The sequence below is a fragment of the Engraulis encrasicolus genome, chromosome 19 (genome assembly GCF_034702125.1).
Source record: "Engraulis encrasicolus isolate BLACKSEA-1 chromosome 19, IST_EnEncr_1.0, whole genome shotgun sequence".
Classification (NCBI taxonomy): domain Eukaryota; kingdom Metazoa; phylum Chordata; class Actinopteri; order Clupeiformes; family Engraulidae; genus Engraulis; species Engraulis encrasicolus.
Window position 1 is genome coordinate 35,600,348 of NC_085875.1, and position 17,982 is coordinate 35,618,329.

General features: G+C 46.5%; 1 protein-coding gene across 1 annotated transcript in view; it reads right to left on the reverse strand.

The window, feature by feature from the left end:
- Nucleotides 1–505: 505 nt before the first annotated feature.
- The window catches only part of LOC134469862 (utrophin-like), a 72,512-nt gene continuing 55,035 nt past the window's right edge, over nt 506–17,982 (reverse strand). The window contains exons 14-16 of the mRNA XM_063223891.1: nt 11,849–12,015; nt 1,838–1,949; nt 506–672 (exon numbers count right to left, since the gene is read on the reverse strand). Coding sequence (XP_063079961.1) covers nt 532–672; nt 1,838–1,949; nt 11,849–12,015 — 420 coding nt within the window. The 3' untranslated portion in view covers nt 506–531. The remainder of the gene's footprint in view (nt 673–1,837; nt 1,950–11,848; nt 12,016–17,982) is intronic.

Below are 17,982 nucleotides of genomic sequence, written 5' to 3' on the forward strand. Positions count from 1 at the left end.
CGGTAGGCTACCGAAAGGGCATCAAACTAGTGGGCCGCTAGGCAACAGTCGGGCAATGCAAGTGAATAGGCAGCGTTTCGTTGCCCTACCACGAAAAACGGGCAATAACGTGAATGCACCACGAAAATTAATCTATTTTTTTCGTGAATACTACTGAGTGAGATACGGTTGGGCAGTAGGATCGATGCATCGATACAATATTGATTATTATCTACACCCCTAGTTGTAACACACATGTTCAGTTCATACTGTAGGTGTGTCATAATGCCAGACCATATCACTCACATGTTCATGTTCATGTTCATGTTAAAAATGCCTGATTGTAGCGCTCATGTTAATGCATACTGTAGGCGTTTGGTTGATAATGCCTGGTTGTAACAGTCACATGTCCATGCATAGGTGTTTGGTTAATAATGGCTGGCCGTATCAGTCACATGTCCATGCATAGGTGTTTGGTTAATAATGGCTGGCCGTATCAGTCACATGTCCATGCATAGGTGTTTGGTTAATAATGCCTGGTCACATCATCACTCACATGTCCATGCTGTCTTCCTCCAGGAAAAGTTGCACCGGCAGGTAGCCGAGGCGCGGGTGCTTGGCAAAGTACTTCTTCGAGCGAAACTTGTTCTTCAGCACTTTGGTAAAGTCGCGCACATCCTCTCCAGAGGTGGTCTAAACAAGGGAGGCAGGGAGGGAGGCAGAAGAGAAGAGAAGAGAAGAGAAGAGAAGAGAAGAGAAGAGAAGAGAAGAGAAGAGAAGAGAAGAGAAGAGAAGAGAAGAGAAGAGAAGAGAAGAGAAGAGAAGAGAAGAGAGAGAAGAGAAGCTTTTAGCCGGGGTAAAGGAGGATGGAGTGCGGTGCCAGGGTGACCCATTGTGGGAAATAGGCTGAGGCACACTATACAGTTCTCTCCTCGGCATGGATTGACTTGCACCAAGTGGTTGCCTATTTCAGGGCTTTAAATGTTCTGTCTGAGAACATTTTAAAATGTTAATGTGTGCTCTGTCTGAGCCCAGTGGAAACGCCAGTCTGTGAAAGGGGACTGTGATCAGAGGCAGACTTTCCATTAGGCAAACCTAGGCAATTGCCTAGGGCCCCGACCAAATCTGCCCTCCACAGGGGCCCCAACCAGTCGTGGTAGACATGCAAAAAAGCAGGCTTAATCTTAATGTGTCAGTTATGCAAAGTAAGGATTTATATGAGACAAACCCCTTGAATAGCACCAAAACACAGAATTGCATGTCTATATAGTTGGTTTTGAGGGCCCAATGTATATATTTTGCCTAAGGCCCCGAAATGGCTAGATCCGCCCCTGACTGCAATGTTTGGGGAACAAGCAGCTGTCCAGAATGGACTGATGCTGGTGGTGCACTTCAAATGTTCTGTACCTGAGGCTACTGACAGGACACTCTACTGTGAAGCCAAATAACAATCATCAATTAACAGTGACGCATGAACGGCGAAGAGCAAAGAGGAAGACAAAGAGGGAAAGAAAGAAAAACAGACAGATTTAATCAGAGGCAGACAGCACATACCTTGCAGTAACCTACAAAAAGGACAGGCAAAGAAAGAAAGAAAGAAAGAAAGAAAGAAAGAAAGAAAGAAAGAAAGAAAGAAAGAAAGAAAGAAAGAAAGAAAGAAAGAAAGAAAGAAAGAAAGAAAGAAGCAAACAAACAAACAAACAAACAAAGCTTGTGTGACAGCTGGACAGCAGTGCCACTCAAGAAAACATACAAGAAAGAAGGAAAGAAAGAAAACTAGGAAAAAGAAAACCAGACAGTCACAGACATCAACAGAGACAGAGAGCAAATGAGTGCTGGGACTCGGCTGGTAACCTACCGGAGTGCAGTACTCCACCATGGGGTAGGTCAGCTTGTGGCCCTTTGCTGTCCGGCCAGAGAAGAAACAGCTCTGGCACACATCGTAGTTAAAGTGCTTCAGGCTACGATATCTTCAGTGTGGAGATGGAAAACACAACACAGTATTTGCAAGATATAGGCGTGTGCAGGGCCGTAACCAGACATTTTCAAATACCGTGGACAAATACTGCGTGCTGTACTGCATACTGTACATTTAGAATGCTTCAAACGCTTCAGTATAACTCTTAAGTTTGTTGTCATTAATCACTGCCTTAAGGATAAATGAGGGTGGCGTATATAGACTGAATTTATCATTGTTGATCATAAATTGATTTTCATCATAGATACATTTTACATGAATGAAAAAAAATACAGAGGACATAACCTCTATGTCCTCAATGGTAGTTACGGCCATGGATGTGTGTTATTATAAAGTAAAGTCGCCAAGAGGAGGGAAAAAACAGCCCCAGCACCACCGGCTTATTTTATGGTGTCGTGCTGACAAATGTTGCCTCCGAGCCATAGGACCTTACGGCTTCTGTATTGTTTACACACTCTTGGCAGAATGTAAAGTAGGATAAAGTATAATATAAAACACCCTGTGCATTAACCATATCTGAAAACCTTCCCTAAGAAGCAGAGAATTGGAGCAATTTCCCCCAACCTATGATATAACAAATGAAATTCAATACTATATGTAAATGTATGCCATTTTGGAAACCTAAAATGGGGAATTACATTTCAGCCAGAAAAGACTCAGACAAAGAGGAATTAAATTAAGCACTTTTAATGAGAGATTATTGTAAGAAGTTAGCAATTAATTAATTATTTGGCGGAGGCCCAGTCGCCGGCCGGGTCATGCTGATTGATCCAGTTTCGATATCGTAGAGCTGTAGGGACAGGATCTTTTACCCCCCGGCGCGAGACTGGGCCCAACTGGTGGTGGTGGGGTTGGAGGAGGAGATCTCGAACGTCGGCACCTGAAGCAGCAGGAAGGGTGAGTGAGAAACGTCATTATAAACATGGGGTTGGCCACTGATTGGACGAGGGCGTGATGCGCGCTAATTGAGTCTTTCCTGGCAGAACTACCGCGAGCTCCATTTCAGCCAGAAAAGACTCAGACAAAGAGGAATTAAATTAAGCAATTTTAATGAGAGATTATTGTAAGAAGTTAGCAATTAATTAATTATTTGGCGGAGGCCCAGTCGCCGGCCGGGTCATGCTGATTGATCCAGTTTCGATATCGTAGAGCTGTAGGGACAGGATCTTTTACCCCCAAAAAATAATGGGCAAAATAAAGTGACTAGGCGCCCTCCTTAAATTAAACCCTTGGGAAGGGTGCGACTCACCCCCAAAAGGACAACATGGATCAGAGAAGGGACATCAGACCCACCGTAGGCGACGACTGGGACCCACCTAGGGAAACTAAATAATTGAGAAGTAGAATGAATGAAAGGGGCGGCGCACAAGCCCCAATGGCACTCGAATAAAATAAAATGCGAGCGCGCGGTGCGTGCCGCTCTAGCTCACCACCACCAGAGTTGCGACGGATAAAGTAGGCAGGAGTATGCGCAAACAGGGGCTCTTTTGGAGAGCTGCGTTGAAATCGTAGCGTGTTAGTAACAGGCAGCGGAGACACTTGAGTAGAAACGCAAGGGGACACTATTGCCACGGCTAGGCAGGCATTACTGATATTATGATCGTCTATGCCGACATGCAGGCATTCTATGCATTCTCTTAGCGGTATTGCATTTCGCGTCTTTACCACGGCTAGGCAGCTCTCTTGCAATAGATTCTGATGTTGCCACGGCTAGGCAGACCCATCTTAAAGTTTATAGGCCAATTATTAGGCCTATTATTATAATAATAATAATTATTATTACTATTATTATTATTATTATTATTATTATTATTATTATTATTATCATTATTATTATTATTATTGACTAGGTTGGTGGCAGCAGCCCGAACAAGTTATTCTATCCTATTACGAATACTATTTAACTTTAACTAGTAGACCTATAGCTATAATTACAATAATAATTATTATTATCGATATCTTTGCCACGGCTAGGCAGGCTTTTCACAGCGGAGGGGTGATGGCAGGAGATGGGACAGGTACGGACGAACAGACTAGCGTGCGCTCTCACGGAGAGCTTTGCATAACGAGGAATGAACTAATGGAAGCCAAGTAATAGAAAGTAAGCCAGTACGAGGGGATTACCTCATTGAGCGCTAGAGAGCGACATTTGCGCTTTCAGGACTGATCTGGGATCAGGCCTGATGTATGACTCGAAGGCCGCCGACTTCCATCTCCCCAAACGCTTGATGGAGGAATCCGCCATGCCCCTCTCGGCAGCGGTAGTGGCGGCTCCAATGCGAAAAGAATGGCTCGTGTAACCGTGTTGGGGGAGACCACATTTTTTAACCACCGAGCCCAAGTGAATCCTAAACCAATCGCTCGTCATAGGCGCGCGCTCCCTAATGAGGAAAAGGGGTGACTGAGAACAAGTGTGGGGTCGCCGGGAGAGGTAGCGCAACATAGCAGCGTGAGGACAGAAAGAGGTGCCGAGTCGTGAAATGTTAATCGTTACGCCAGACCCTGATGTGTCCGTCTTCGAGTGTTTAAGAAATATAGAAAAGGAGAGAGGATAGAAAAGCAAGTCACCATAGCACAGACCCCGCGATGAATCGAAAGCCAAGGATGGAGAGGTGAATTCACCAGGGCGCAGGAAACCATAAAATGCTGAGAGAAAGACGGCTTCAAGGAGAGCGTTGGTGTAGGGTGAGAATAAGCCGCAACGGAGTGCTAGGATAAGTTTGTGCAAAATATCTAGGGTAATAGGCAAACGAGCATCGGGTGTGCTGGGTGCTGATTTAGCTATTCCCTTTAAGAGGAGACGGATAGAGGTGTGCGAGAACAGGCTAGGGCAACTAGGATCACTGCAGCGAGCATAGAATTGGATGCCTGCGAGCATTCTACGGAGGGAGGATGCGTGTACATTTTTGGTCTCGAAATTAAAAACCAAGAATGCACACACGGTGGGAATCGAAATAGGGAGAGCGGCCAGATTGAGAGAGATACAAAACAACGAAAATAGTGACCAAGTCGAACTGTAAGCTCTAATGGTTGAAGACGCTAGGCCTTTGGACATGTAGTAACTGATGGAATTGCGCATGGTAGAGGGTAACTCGCTCAGTCCAGGACCAAATCCTGAAGCGGTGGGCACGGCATTGGGTCCCGGCGCGCGGATGGGCATAGGCGTCTGAATTCCTGGAAACGGAAACGAGAAAGAGAGTCAGCAACAACATTACACAAGCCAGGAATGTGTTCAGCGGTTACAATGAAATTAAACAGCACGGACTGCCAAGTTAAGCGCCGTAGCAGAGGCATGATCAAGGGGCAGGAGGAACGTCCCTTATTAATTATTGCTACCACCGCCTCGTTGTCGCAGTGCATAGTTATGCGCCTGCGGGACCACGCTTTTCCCCACAGAACGCTGGCTGCAACGATCGGGTAAATTTCGAATAGGGCGATCGACGCACTCCCAGAGGCAAGGGTTCGGAACTCAGCTGGCCATGCGTCCGCAAACCATTGCCCCTGAAAGTAGCCCCCGAAGCCAACAGACGGGGCAGCGTCAGTAAAGAGCGCAAGGGAGGTAGATGACTCGGACATGTCATGATAAAAAAAAGAAATACCGTTCCAGGATTGCAATAGCCTGGACCAGAAGCCCAGGTCGGATCTGGCCCCGTCATCGAAATGTACGTCATCGCTCAGGTTAGGTACGGAGTGTGCCAGAGACAGCAGGCGAGATATAAAGGAACGACCTTGCGGGATAATGCGCATTGCAAAATTTAGGTGTCCCAGAAGGGAAAGCACTTCGCGTTTAGAGACTGACTGAGAGGCGAGAAAAGTGACGATGACGGTTCGGATACGCTCAAGTTTTTCGGGTGGTAGGGATGCCTGCATTTTTTGGGTATCTAGAATGATGCCCAAAAATTCGACGGTAGTGGAGGGGCCAACGGTTTTCTCTGCCGATAGCGGCACTCCTAGGTCGTTGAATACCCCTTTTAGGGTATCCAAGACGTTTGTCTGACTATGAGAGGGGAAGTCGACCAGCAGGAAATCATCTAGTAGGTGCAGCAGAAAGGGCACCTTGTAAACGTTGAGGAGTATCCAGCACAAAGCCTCGGAGAGGCAGTTAAAGATGTGCGGGCTACTCCTACACCCGAAAGTTAGTCGAACTGCAAAGTAAAATTTGGACTGCCAGCGAACCCCGAACAGCGGCCAATCCGCGGGGTGGATTGGCATTGTTTTGAAGGCGTCAGTGATGTCAGCCTTTGCCAGCCATGCGCCGTGACCCGCCGTTTTGATCATTTGGATAGCATTGTCGACTGATGCGTAATAAAGCGAAAATGGGGCCAGGGGGATGCATTCGTTAATGCTAGCCACTGCATCGGAGTGTGGAGACGACATGTCAAAAATCAAGCGCTTCTTTCCGGAATAACGGCGGGTAGCGACCCCGAGGGAATTAACTCTGAAAAGAGAGAAAGGAGGAGACTTGAATGGGCCGATAATGTATCCTTTATTAAGTTCCTTGCTCAATAGGTTGGAGACCACTTCAGGTTCGGATAGGGCTGAGCGCAGGTTTTTTGCTACGTAAGGAGAGGAAGGGCGCGACACGACCCCAACCCGGAACCCCTGGGACAGCCCCGTGATTAAGTAATCCACGAAGGAAGGGTCGTGATGGGAGGACAGGTAGTGGGCAAGGAGAGGGACGTTGATCGGCGTGGATGGATGGTTATTCATTCCTTCTTGGGGATGAGCTTTCCCCTGGTCGCCGGGCGGAATCTTCGGGGGCATACGCTCCGCGGGTGGGGGTCGTGGCAGAAGCTGCAGATGTGCAAGAATCTACAATTATTAAAAGTGCACACGGCCATGTTGAAGTTATTACAAATTTCTATGCCTCGATGGTTAAAAGAGGGGCGGCCACGACTATCCACCTGGTCGCTGTAGGGGAGTAGGGGGGCTATGCCGGCGTCTTGAGTGCCGGCTCTGGTCACTATTTTGGGGCAGAAGCCGGCGGTGTGACCGAGAGCGCTGCATATGGAGCAGGCCAGTGCGCGATGGCCACCGAAGTGCCGGACGAGCAACTCGGTGTCCTGGACTGCCCAATCCAGACGCGTATTGAAGATGGAGATGAATGAAGCCGATTTAGCGGAGAGAGCCTTGTGATAATCGTAGAACAACGACCCCCCATAGCGTTGGTTGAACTCGGCCATCATGGCCAGGTATAGATCCATCTCCTCCCTCCTATCTGGATACTCCTGGCACAACACATCCCTGTAGGCGCTGAATGCAACGGTGAACTCGCCGAAGGTTAGTGTACGCAGCAGGCGGGGGTCGGAGGTTTTCAGGAAGACAGAGACATCTTTGCATTCCAACATCTGGCGGTCGGCAACAGGCGAAGGGAGTAGAAGCGCGGCTAGGTTGATGTCCCTACCCTGTATGATATCTGTGCGCATCTTGGCCGAAATGGTGGACATTAGAGGGGGGAGGTAACGCCTACCCATGACCGCTGCGGGCGCCGCGGTGGCGAGGGAGAAGCGATGAGCGGTTGGGGCAGGCGCGGGGACGTTGTCGGTGCGCGGGGGAGGGAGGGGGGCAGTCGGGGGCATGACGATGGCATCGACTGCTGCGCTGTTTGTAGAGGCGCTTCCGGGTTGAGGCAGGTGAGGAGCTTGGAGGGCATCGACCAGGGCTGGAAACGAGGCTGGATCTCTTCCGGGTCTGAGCTGGGAACTCTCGCAGGCCTCGACTCTAGCGCCTAGGGTTTTCACTGACTCGGAGAGAGTTTGGATCGCTTGGAGGAGCTGAGAATGGTCGCTGGACGCAGCCGCTGGGCTGGCGATCGGTATCGGTGGAGGGGGAGCTGACTTCCTCGCACGCTTGGCTGGGGCTGGGGCTGGGGCTGGAGCGGGTACCGACTTGCGCTTCCTCTTCTTGCCGGCCTGGGAAGCTGTCGGGTCGGCTACTGAAGAGCTGGTGGTCGGGGCTCCGGCGGTGGGTGTTTGTAGGTCCACCGGCAAGGAGGTAGCAAGCTGGAGGAGGTCTTCTTTCGACGCGCCTTCAGCTATCGGAACGTTGTGAGTTTCCAAGAGGTCCAGGAGTTCGTTGGCAGACCAGGAGGCCAGGTTTGGTGCTTTAAGCGAAATCCGGGGACTTCGCCGCGGGGTTGGGGATTGAGAGGGAGAGATGACATTGTCGTCTTCTGATTCCTCGATTATGAAATCGCCGGTAGCCGGCTCAGACATCATAGCGATGGTTTCAGGTCACGAAACGATGGCAACTGGCGAAGCAGATCTCGAACGTCGGCACCTGAAGCAGCAGGAAGGGTGAGTGAGAAACGTCATTATAAACATGGGGTTGGCCACTGATTGGACGAGGGCGTGATGCGCGCTATTTGAGTCTTTCCTGGCAGAACTACCGAGAGCTCCATTACCCTTGATTCAGCTGTGAACATCATTTGAGCAAGTGGACTTATTCGCCTCTCTACGTGACAAATGTGCTTTCGTGGGCCTACTTTCCATTAGAGTTAATGTACTGAGACATCTTCCTGCCCACAGGACAAAATGACAATAACCTGGTTTGATGTCCTAAATCCTCCGCACATATAAGATAATTCAGTTTGCTATAACATAAATAAATAAATACAATTCTGAGAAATCTGTTGTTTTACTCTAACTTTCGGGTTTTTTTGCTACAAGTGTGGAATGATTCTTATTAAAGTCTTAAGCATCAACTCTTTTGCACAGACTGTACTGTGTAGGAGAAGACAACTGTTCTGTCCACAAACCACTTGGTCAGAGTTCATTCTGGCAGGTAAAGCTTCTATGATTATGTCATTAATCAATGAAACTCTACTGAATTACCTAAATTAAGGTAATAAATTACCTGGGCATTATACAGATGCAAGTCTGCAGTGAATGTAGTGAATTCAAGCTGTCCAGAATGAGCTCTTTCACTAGCGGATTTATCACAAATTCCAAAAAGTTAACCAAGCCTGGTTTGCCATTGAAGCACCTTCCAATTCCTGTTGGGTCACTGAACAAATGCCTAAAAGTGCCAAGTGATCAGATCTGTGTCATGCTGTCTAAAACAGATGCAGTACATGTTGGGACTTGTCTTAACGTGGTATGTGAGCTGTTCAACCAGGCTGCGTTATGCAACAGTAATTACATTGTACATTCAGACTAGGGCTGCTGAAAGAAATACGATACCCGATAACAGCAATACCTCGATAACGATACTTAAATGATATTTAGAAATATAGCCGAGTGTTTTTCTTGTCACTAATTTGTCAGTCCGTGTGGGGGTCATGGCTTTGGTCATGGTGGACTTCTTGCGCATTTGTTGACATTCAGCTGGTGATTGGACTACCCAGAAGTGTTTTACTTGTTAGCGATAATTAATTCATTTTCGCGATACGCATATCGCCGCTCTTGATATCGCGATATGATCGATACATTTTCAATATTGTGCAGCTCTAATTCAGACCAGGGGTAGATTTCTCAAAGGCGAAGTAGCAACTTTGCAGAGTAGATACTATAAAAGTTGCTAACTCCTGTGTCTCGAACGTTAGCACACGAAGTAACTACTGCTTGGAGTAATGTGCACTCTGAAGTAGTGGTGACTTTGAAAGTGAGGCGCCTCCTATCCGTATCTCGACAGTGAAGTTGAAGTACAGCTTGAGTAGATCCATTGAGTCCAGACATCACCTCAGCCACCCCAAGTAACACACAGCGCTAGTCTACTTCAGAGTGTGACTCCACCCATTAGCTAAACTTGTAGTACATATTTGACCACAAATGTGTCAATATCTTTTAATCCTGTGGTGCAAAAGCGATGAAAATCAATCGACATGCACACAAAGTGATGATACAGCTGCGAGAGTGTTCAGAACACAAATTCACGTCATGTCATTTGTTCGTGAAAAAAAAAAGTCATATCCTTGGAATCTGACGAATCCCACACTTATAATATACTTTTAGCTGTATACCGATTGAATTGCGTCTCATTTCGATGTGTAATTTGTGAAATATTTAGATAAGAAAGTATTGGTTACTCCTGGACATGCACTGGCTTACGTGTGAAGTACTTAAACATTTTTAACGCGAATTTCATTTCATAGCCTAGGGGTATTTACGCTTGCCTATCAATGGGAAGACGCGAGCCACGCGGGTTCGAAACCAGTGTGCAGCATGTTGACAACAACTCGTGAAATCGTGTTTTGGACCCTACAGTGTAACACATTTTCCCTTGGCTGCACGTGTGTGTTGGTAATGCACAACATAAATGATCTATTTCTGCCAGATATTTCCAAAATTGTGGCACTGCAACCATGTGGATTCGAACCGGCGTGGCTTCTGTTTTCCCATTGGGATGCAAGTGTGAATACCACTAGGCTATGTAATGAAATCCGCACGAAATTTTTTTAGGGATATGACAGTTCAACAGGCGATTTTCTGGGAGTAACCACAACTTTATTGTCCAAATATTTTACAAATTACACCTCGGAATGAAACGAAATCCAATCGGCATGCAGATAATACTGCATTATTGGTGCGGACGGTGTTAGATTGTAATGCCACGGCCGTGTTTTTTCACAAAGAAATTACAAGGTGTGTTGTGGAGGAAACAGCGGAGTCACGGTGTCGTGACATCCAATCAAACGTGCTGGTGGTGGTTGTACACTATTGCTTTCTACTTCACGCACTGAATTTAGGAGGAAACAGCTGAATCATGACTCAGCAATCATGCTTATCTCTTGTTGCTTCTTTGGTCACGCACTGCAATGCCAAGAAAGTAAGTAGCGGTGTGGACTTAGGAAAGTAGCCGCACTACTTTTGGCTTACTGTGGGAATAGTAAGGTTTCGAGAAATGCACGGATTTCGCCTTGAAGTAAGTAGATAACTACAAAGTACATCTGTAGTTCAAAGCTAACATTGCGGAAACGCACCCCAGAATTGTTTCTCTATGGAGAGTTTGTAAATGGGTGACCAAAGCTAAGTCACTGAGGGCAAAGCAAACTGGGTGACCAGAGCAAGTTTCAAGTCAAAAGTCTTCATCTTAATGACAGAGATTGTAAGATTCTTCCTCTATTCTCTCTGCTAATGAGCTATGATGCTGCTTGACAAAAAAACTACTGGAATTCAGTGTTCATAAATGCCTCCGTATGACAAGCCGGAGATGTTCTGTGATTAGCTAAATGAAACATGCCGATATCACACAGAGAGCAAATACAGCAAATTCATGGTGAAGTTTCTTCAATGACTTCGGCTAACTGTTCGCATTGATCGTGTTTGGTCTGTTGGCATAGTTATTTTCAGAGTGAGGAGTCCGCACACTTAAAATCCATTTTTTTTTTCTCATGTCATGGCTGGATTACTCTGATGAAGACTGTTGAATTCGAAACGTAATCCTGTCATGATATAATAATAAAAAAAGAGCGTAAAGGATTTTATGTGTGCAGACTCCTCACTCCGAAAACTACAGTCCAACCTTTGCCCTGCACGTTTTCCACAATCTTCTCCTTCAACTGAATGTAAAGTCAGGCCTACAGTACTGTACCTGAATCCCAGCATGGGGCATTCCCTGCAGATGTGGCAGCGCGCCTGGTGGCCCAGTGCACATCATATTACATGACATGACATCATTACACTCAGTTGACACTTTCATCCAACCGACTTACAGTTTCTTAGTATAGGTCGGATACTAGCAATGTGGTGGTTTCTCATCAAAGGTAGGGGAAGAGGAATCAAGGCCATCTCAGTCAAAACACCAGGTAACTGCATTGATCTCCAGTTTGCAAGCACTCATTGAAAATACAGAGTTCCAAAAATAGAACTTGTCCAGCGAAAAATCGTTGCGAAAATTCGCGGTTGGTGTGCAAAGACCTTTAGTCTGAACGAACAGTTAGGTCTACTGTACCTGAATCCCAGCATGGGACACTCCCTGCAGATGTTGCAGCGTGCCTGGTGGCGGGCACTCTCGGCGGACACCACCCGATGGAGCACAGGGAGCCACACCATCGCCTGAGGCTCCAGCTGCATCCAGTCCACAAACTGCTCCAGGTCGATCTCGCCATCACTGCCCACCTGCACAGTGCACATTACGTACATTACATGACATGACATCATAACACTTAGTTGTAGTTGACACTTTGATCCAAGCGATCTACAGTTTCTTAGTATAGGACAGGGATTCCCAACCTTTTCCAGCTTGGGACTCATTTGAAATTTTCACAAAAGATGGGGCCCACCTCTGACCCAATAAATAGTCAACAGCAACACACAAATACTGCATTATTTAGATTTTTAGTAAATGATTTCAAGGCCCACTTGAAATACCTTCAGGACCAACCAGTGGGCTCCGGCCAACAGTTTGAGAATCACTGATATAGGATATGACGATCCCTAGAAATACAGTATGGTGGTTCCTTATCAAAGGTAGAGGAAGAAGAATCAAAGCAATCTCAGTCAAAACACCAGGTAATCCAAATGAGGTCTTTCCATCAAAAGTACACATTACATTACTCTTAGCTGACACTTTTATCCAAAGTGACTAAGCGATTTCATTATTTAGTTACAAGGTCATGCAGTCCTTGGAGTAATGTGGAGTTTGGTCAGAGGTGGTTTACAAGATTATCTTTGGTTAGGGCACGTTGCCTTGCTCAAAGGTATTCAACCATGATGATGATGGGATTCAAACCTGCAACCTTCCATTCCATGACCAAGTCCCAAACCATTGGGCCACAGCTGCCCACAACTGTCTTACCCAGCACACGACTTGCTGAAAACCGCTTGCAACAACATGAAGAGGAGGAACTTTATCCCACACCAACCTCAGTCCCACTCGTGTCATATTGCGTAAATCTATCCCACAATGTTGGTGGTTTTTCCCCCAGCATTCAGACCTACCTAGACAATCAGATTAAGTAGGGCCGAGAGATGGTGGTTCTTTGCTCTATATAAAAATAGGAAGATAATCAGCCCAGCGATCAAAAGGAGAACTATCGTCTTCATCTTACACAATGTTAAAGACAATGAACAAGTAATCCAACATCCAGATTACGATGCAGACTGGAGATGCCACATAGCCAATCTCTTAGTATGGAGCACTTCAGCTCAGACCAGTAGCTGCTTTTGCGATAACATTATGTGGGCAGAGAAACAACACACAGACACAGACACACACAGGCACAGACACAGACACACACACACACACACACACACACACAGACACACACAGACACACACACAGACACACAGACACACACACACACACACACACACACACACACACACACACACACACACACACACACTGATTGAACCAGACTGAAAAACCCTCCAGTCCCTATTTCTTCCATTCATGTTGCTGACAAAAGATGCAGCCAGGAATTCGCTTCTAAGCCGTCCAGGTAACCCCCCACACACTATACACCACAAAACACGCTATAGGCTGGGGCTTGACCGCCTCATAATGGCCTTGACCTCTCTCCCTGAGTGCTGTTGTGTAGATGTGCTGTCTGACTTGTTGTGCAGATGGTTGAGTCATCTTTGCATCATGTCCTGCCTGTGTGGTGGTCCCATAATTTAATTAGTACTGTAGGCTGCTAAACAGCAGATGATGTTGATCGCAAGTTCACTCGGCTACCGAGCTGAAAATATCCACTGCACACCATGTACTGTATAGTCTACCATGAAGGTAGTTTAAAGGCCTTGGTATACCTCACGCGAGTACCAGTGCCAACCAACACAATCCCCATTAATTACCTCATTAAAACGACCCGTTATGTGGTGTAGTTATGGTGCCGTGCGGCCCTTTGCGGCAAATAAATGCACATTTATAAATGCTTGCCTTAAGTTCACCTACTCAGGAAACTCAGAACATTTCAAGTCAGCAAGGGCATTCTGACCCTAGTCTACCGTTCTATCATATAATCAGTCCTTACATTCAATATATCCCCCTGGTACAACGTAATTGGCATTAGACAAAAAGAGCAAACTTTCACGCATAGCGAACCAGGCATCAAAATTACTGGCTCGCCTCAACCCTCCCTATCTGAGCTTTACAGTGGTGCAGTGATCAGGAAAGCCAACCTGATCTAATGCCTGCTGATGCAAAACTGAAGAAAATCTTAGGCACTCTCATTTTGAAAAAGTTTAAAAGCCTTTATTGTGATCGCTTTGCCATATTAGACATTCAAAAGACCCCAAAGCATTTCGGCAGTCATGCCTTCTTCAGGGAGCCTCAATAAATGCTTTTTAACTTTTTCAAAAGGAGAGTGCCTTGGATTTTCTTCAGTTTTGCATCTTCAGTTTTTCCCTATCCAAAGAGCCCCTCAACCAAACTTTTTCAGAGTCCAGGAAGCACTCCTAAACTAACTCTTCTGATCTAATTCCTCTTTTCTCTGCCAGTTTTCTGGTAGGCCTACAGCTCGACAAAGCGTGACTCGGCCGTCACGTTTTGATTTTCGAATAGGCATGAGCTGTAGGTCTGCCAGAAAATCGGCAGTGGAAAAAAGACAATAGAGGCCCCCTCTCACCGCCTCCATCACTCCTTCCAACTGCTTCCATCAGGTCGACGTTTCAATGTTCCACTAGTGCACAAAAACAAATCCTTCATCCCCTCAGCTGTAGCCCTACTCAACAAAAGATGAACAATGACCAGCTATCCAGCCTCAGCATGCATGTATTGTCTTGTCTTGTTTTGTCCTGTTTTGTCAGGTCTTGCCTGTCTGTGAGAATGACTGGAGCCACGCCAAAGACCATTTTCTGTTTCATGTGTAACAGGCAATAAAGTTGTATCTAATCTAATCTATCTAATCTAAGTTAGCCTTAAAGTAGGCCTTAATAAATAATAAATCACCTTTTAGTAGTTTCAAGTAGGTCAACCTAGTAGATCAGTATTATAGCTTTGGTTTAACAGGCATCATTCAAAGACATTAGGCTACTCCAACACATCCCATGGAGTGCACATAATTCACTGACTAATGCTGCTTTCGACAAGGTTGCCACCAGCCAGACTACATTTACAAACACTGATGTTATTTAATTGACAAATGACATTGACATTTGTTTGTTTGTTCGCCTGTTGCTAGGCCTGTATATACACACCAATCTGGAGCACGGCAACAGTGAGTGGTGAGAGGGAAATTCCTCAGACCGTTGAAGCTGCATTGTGTCCTGTGGCATTTCACTGGGGTGTTTGACTGTTTGTCTGCGTTCGTCTCACCTTCATTGTCAATCAGAGGGAGAGAACACACACCCAGGGCTGGACTGGCCATCTGTCATACAGGGCATTTTCCCGGTGGGCTGACTGTTCTCAGGGGCTGATGCTTTTATTTTGTTGTTGTTTGTTTTTGTTTGATTTTATTTTCCCTTTGAGACTGGCCCACAATTTAGATGGGGTGGCCTATCGGTGCATCCCTAATAAACAGTGGACTGAGCCCATCATAATTGTAGTATGGGGGTGGGGGTGAGGGGCTGGTCTATGCCAAAAATGCCCGGAGCGGTTTGTGGCCCCAGCCCAGTCCTGGAACACGCACCGGCTCAGGTTGTTCCCACTGGCGAGTCATTATTTGCAAGCATGGCTGCAATTAACCTTTTCTGACAAAACCCAGATTGGCAGAAGCCTGATCGCCTCCCTCATGTCACGCACACACGCACAGTCTGGCAAACGCTCAAAGAGCACCTCTACAGGGAAATTTGAGGAGCCCAGTGAAATGGAATAACGATAGCTGGGGGGTGCTGTGGCGCAGCGCGCTAAGCCCCCCCACACACATTTGGGCTTGCATGCTCAAGGGTTGCACCCAGGGTTCGAATCCAGCCTGGGTCATTTGCCATCCCTACCCCGTCTCTCTCTCCACATTTGCTTCCTGTCGCTCTTCACTGTCCTGTCTGAAATTAAAGGCGAAAAATTACACATATCAAAAAAGGCATAACGAAAGCTTTCACAAGCTTTCACATTGGCGGTGGCAAAGCAACATTTGATGGCGCACAGCTTTACAGTGCGACTATTGTCCCAAACCAAAATATCAGCCTTCATTTTTTTTGTCCTGACTCTGTAGGCCTAAGCTGTATGCCACCACCCATGGGTGCCGCAAGGGGGGATAAGGTGTTACAGATTCTAAGGGCCCAACAGCTCGGACAGGTCCCTGGCAGGATGCTGATAACATAATTTGTCATTTTGGAGGCCCAAAATTTTAATCTTTCATGGGGCCCAACATTTTTATCAGCGCCCCTGCCACCACCTCAGCAACCTTGTGAAGAAGGAGGTTAGCTAGCGCTCATTTGAACCCCGCACTCTATCACCCTGACGCAGGTCATTCCCGCTCTCCTAAAACTGCATTAAAACTGCTACTTCAGTTATGGATCAATTACCAGCGGGCTATAAAGAGCTTGGCTATCAGGAGGCACCGCTTTCATTATATGCAACATTAAATGGAATGAGGCATGGGGAAGTGTGGGGAGAGTAAAACACAGACAGAGGTGTGGGGACGGAGAGAGAGAGAGAGAGAAAGACAGAAAGACAGAGAGGGAAATACAGAGAGAGATTGAAAGAAGAATTGGGAGAGAGAAAGGGGGAAGGAGAGAGAAAGAAATGGCAGAGAAAGATAGATGGAAGAGAAAATTGGGACACAGAGGAGACAGAAGGAGACAGACAGAATTGGGTAAAGGAGAGAGAGAGAGAGAGAGAGAGAGAGAGAGAGAGAGAGAGAGAGAACGGTAGTGGAAGGAAGACAAGAAAGACGTGACATAAAGCACAGTTGTCTAGATGTATAAATATTCCGCTGTAGCCACCGGGGTGCTGTCTGTCACCGGCACTTCATCACTAAACATTACGGCAGAGGGGGTGATGGATAAATCACTGGGATTCGTTGTGCTCCCAAAGTGGATGTGACTCCACACTGGGCTGCGAGGAGGTGTGTAAACAAGTCCTGAAGAGAGAGGGAGCAGGAGATTATGACGGGCGAGGCCACCGCCGACCACCACTCCTCCCACAGGGTTATACTTGCATCCTTTTTTCATCTTTCACCGCAGTTTAAAGTCACCGGAAAGAAAAAAAGTCTACTCTCCCGGGCACTTTTGGCTTAAAGGGGCCCCTCATAATTTCCGGCACAAAACTGATTCACTGGTGGGCACCGAACAGTCATGGGCTCCTATTTTCAGAAATGTAAAAATATATGTATATTTTTTATTTTTTTACATTTCTGAAAATAGGGGCCCACTAAGGTGCGGGGCCCACCGGGAAATGTCCGCTATACCAGATGGCCAGTCCAGCCCTGTAAACAAGTCCTGAAGAGAGAGGGAGGGAGCAGGAGATTATGACGGGCGAGGCGAAGGTCGACCACCACTCCTCCCACAGGGTTATACTTGCATCCTTTTTTCATCTTTCACCGCAGTTTAAAGTCACCAGAAAAAAATATTGACTCTCCTACTCTCGACCAGGCGTCAGCCATTTCTTTAAGACCAAAGCGAGAGGCCCCTGACTCTCTAGTAACACCCCGAAGGAAATAATGGCAGCAAAATTGCTCGGAAATAGACCTGTGACCGCATATGACATGTGGCCCAATATGTGCACTTTATCTAGCACAAGAGAATACGTACTCTCAACCTGGATGGAGAATCTCTTTTTTTCACCAACTTTTTTTTCTCTCCATTGCATTATTAAGCCTTTACCCTGGGACAAGGTACAATTTCTTGATCTCCAGTTCTTCCAAGTACTGTAGGCATCTTTTTTTTTCCCTCTCTCCTTCCAGTTTCTCAATTATGAATAATGTAATCTGAACCTCCTGAAGGGTTGAAACCCTCCACAGCCGTGATATGAACTCAACTACAGACAGTTGTAATATCACTAAGGATTTACCCCGGGGAGAGAAGAGAACGCATAAATGAATTTCTACTCAAAGTGAGATCGCCTGTACAGTACATCTGTCCCAGGATTGTCTCTATAGACGAGAAATATTCATTGTGTGTACATTGTAAGCTGTATATTGGACACTCAAATTTATGTGCACCACAGAGTTACCACATTATTCCAAATGACCTGGTTCCTGT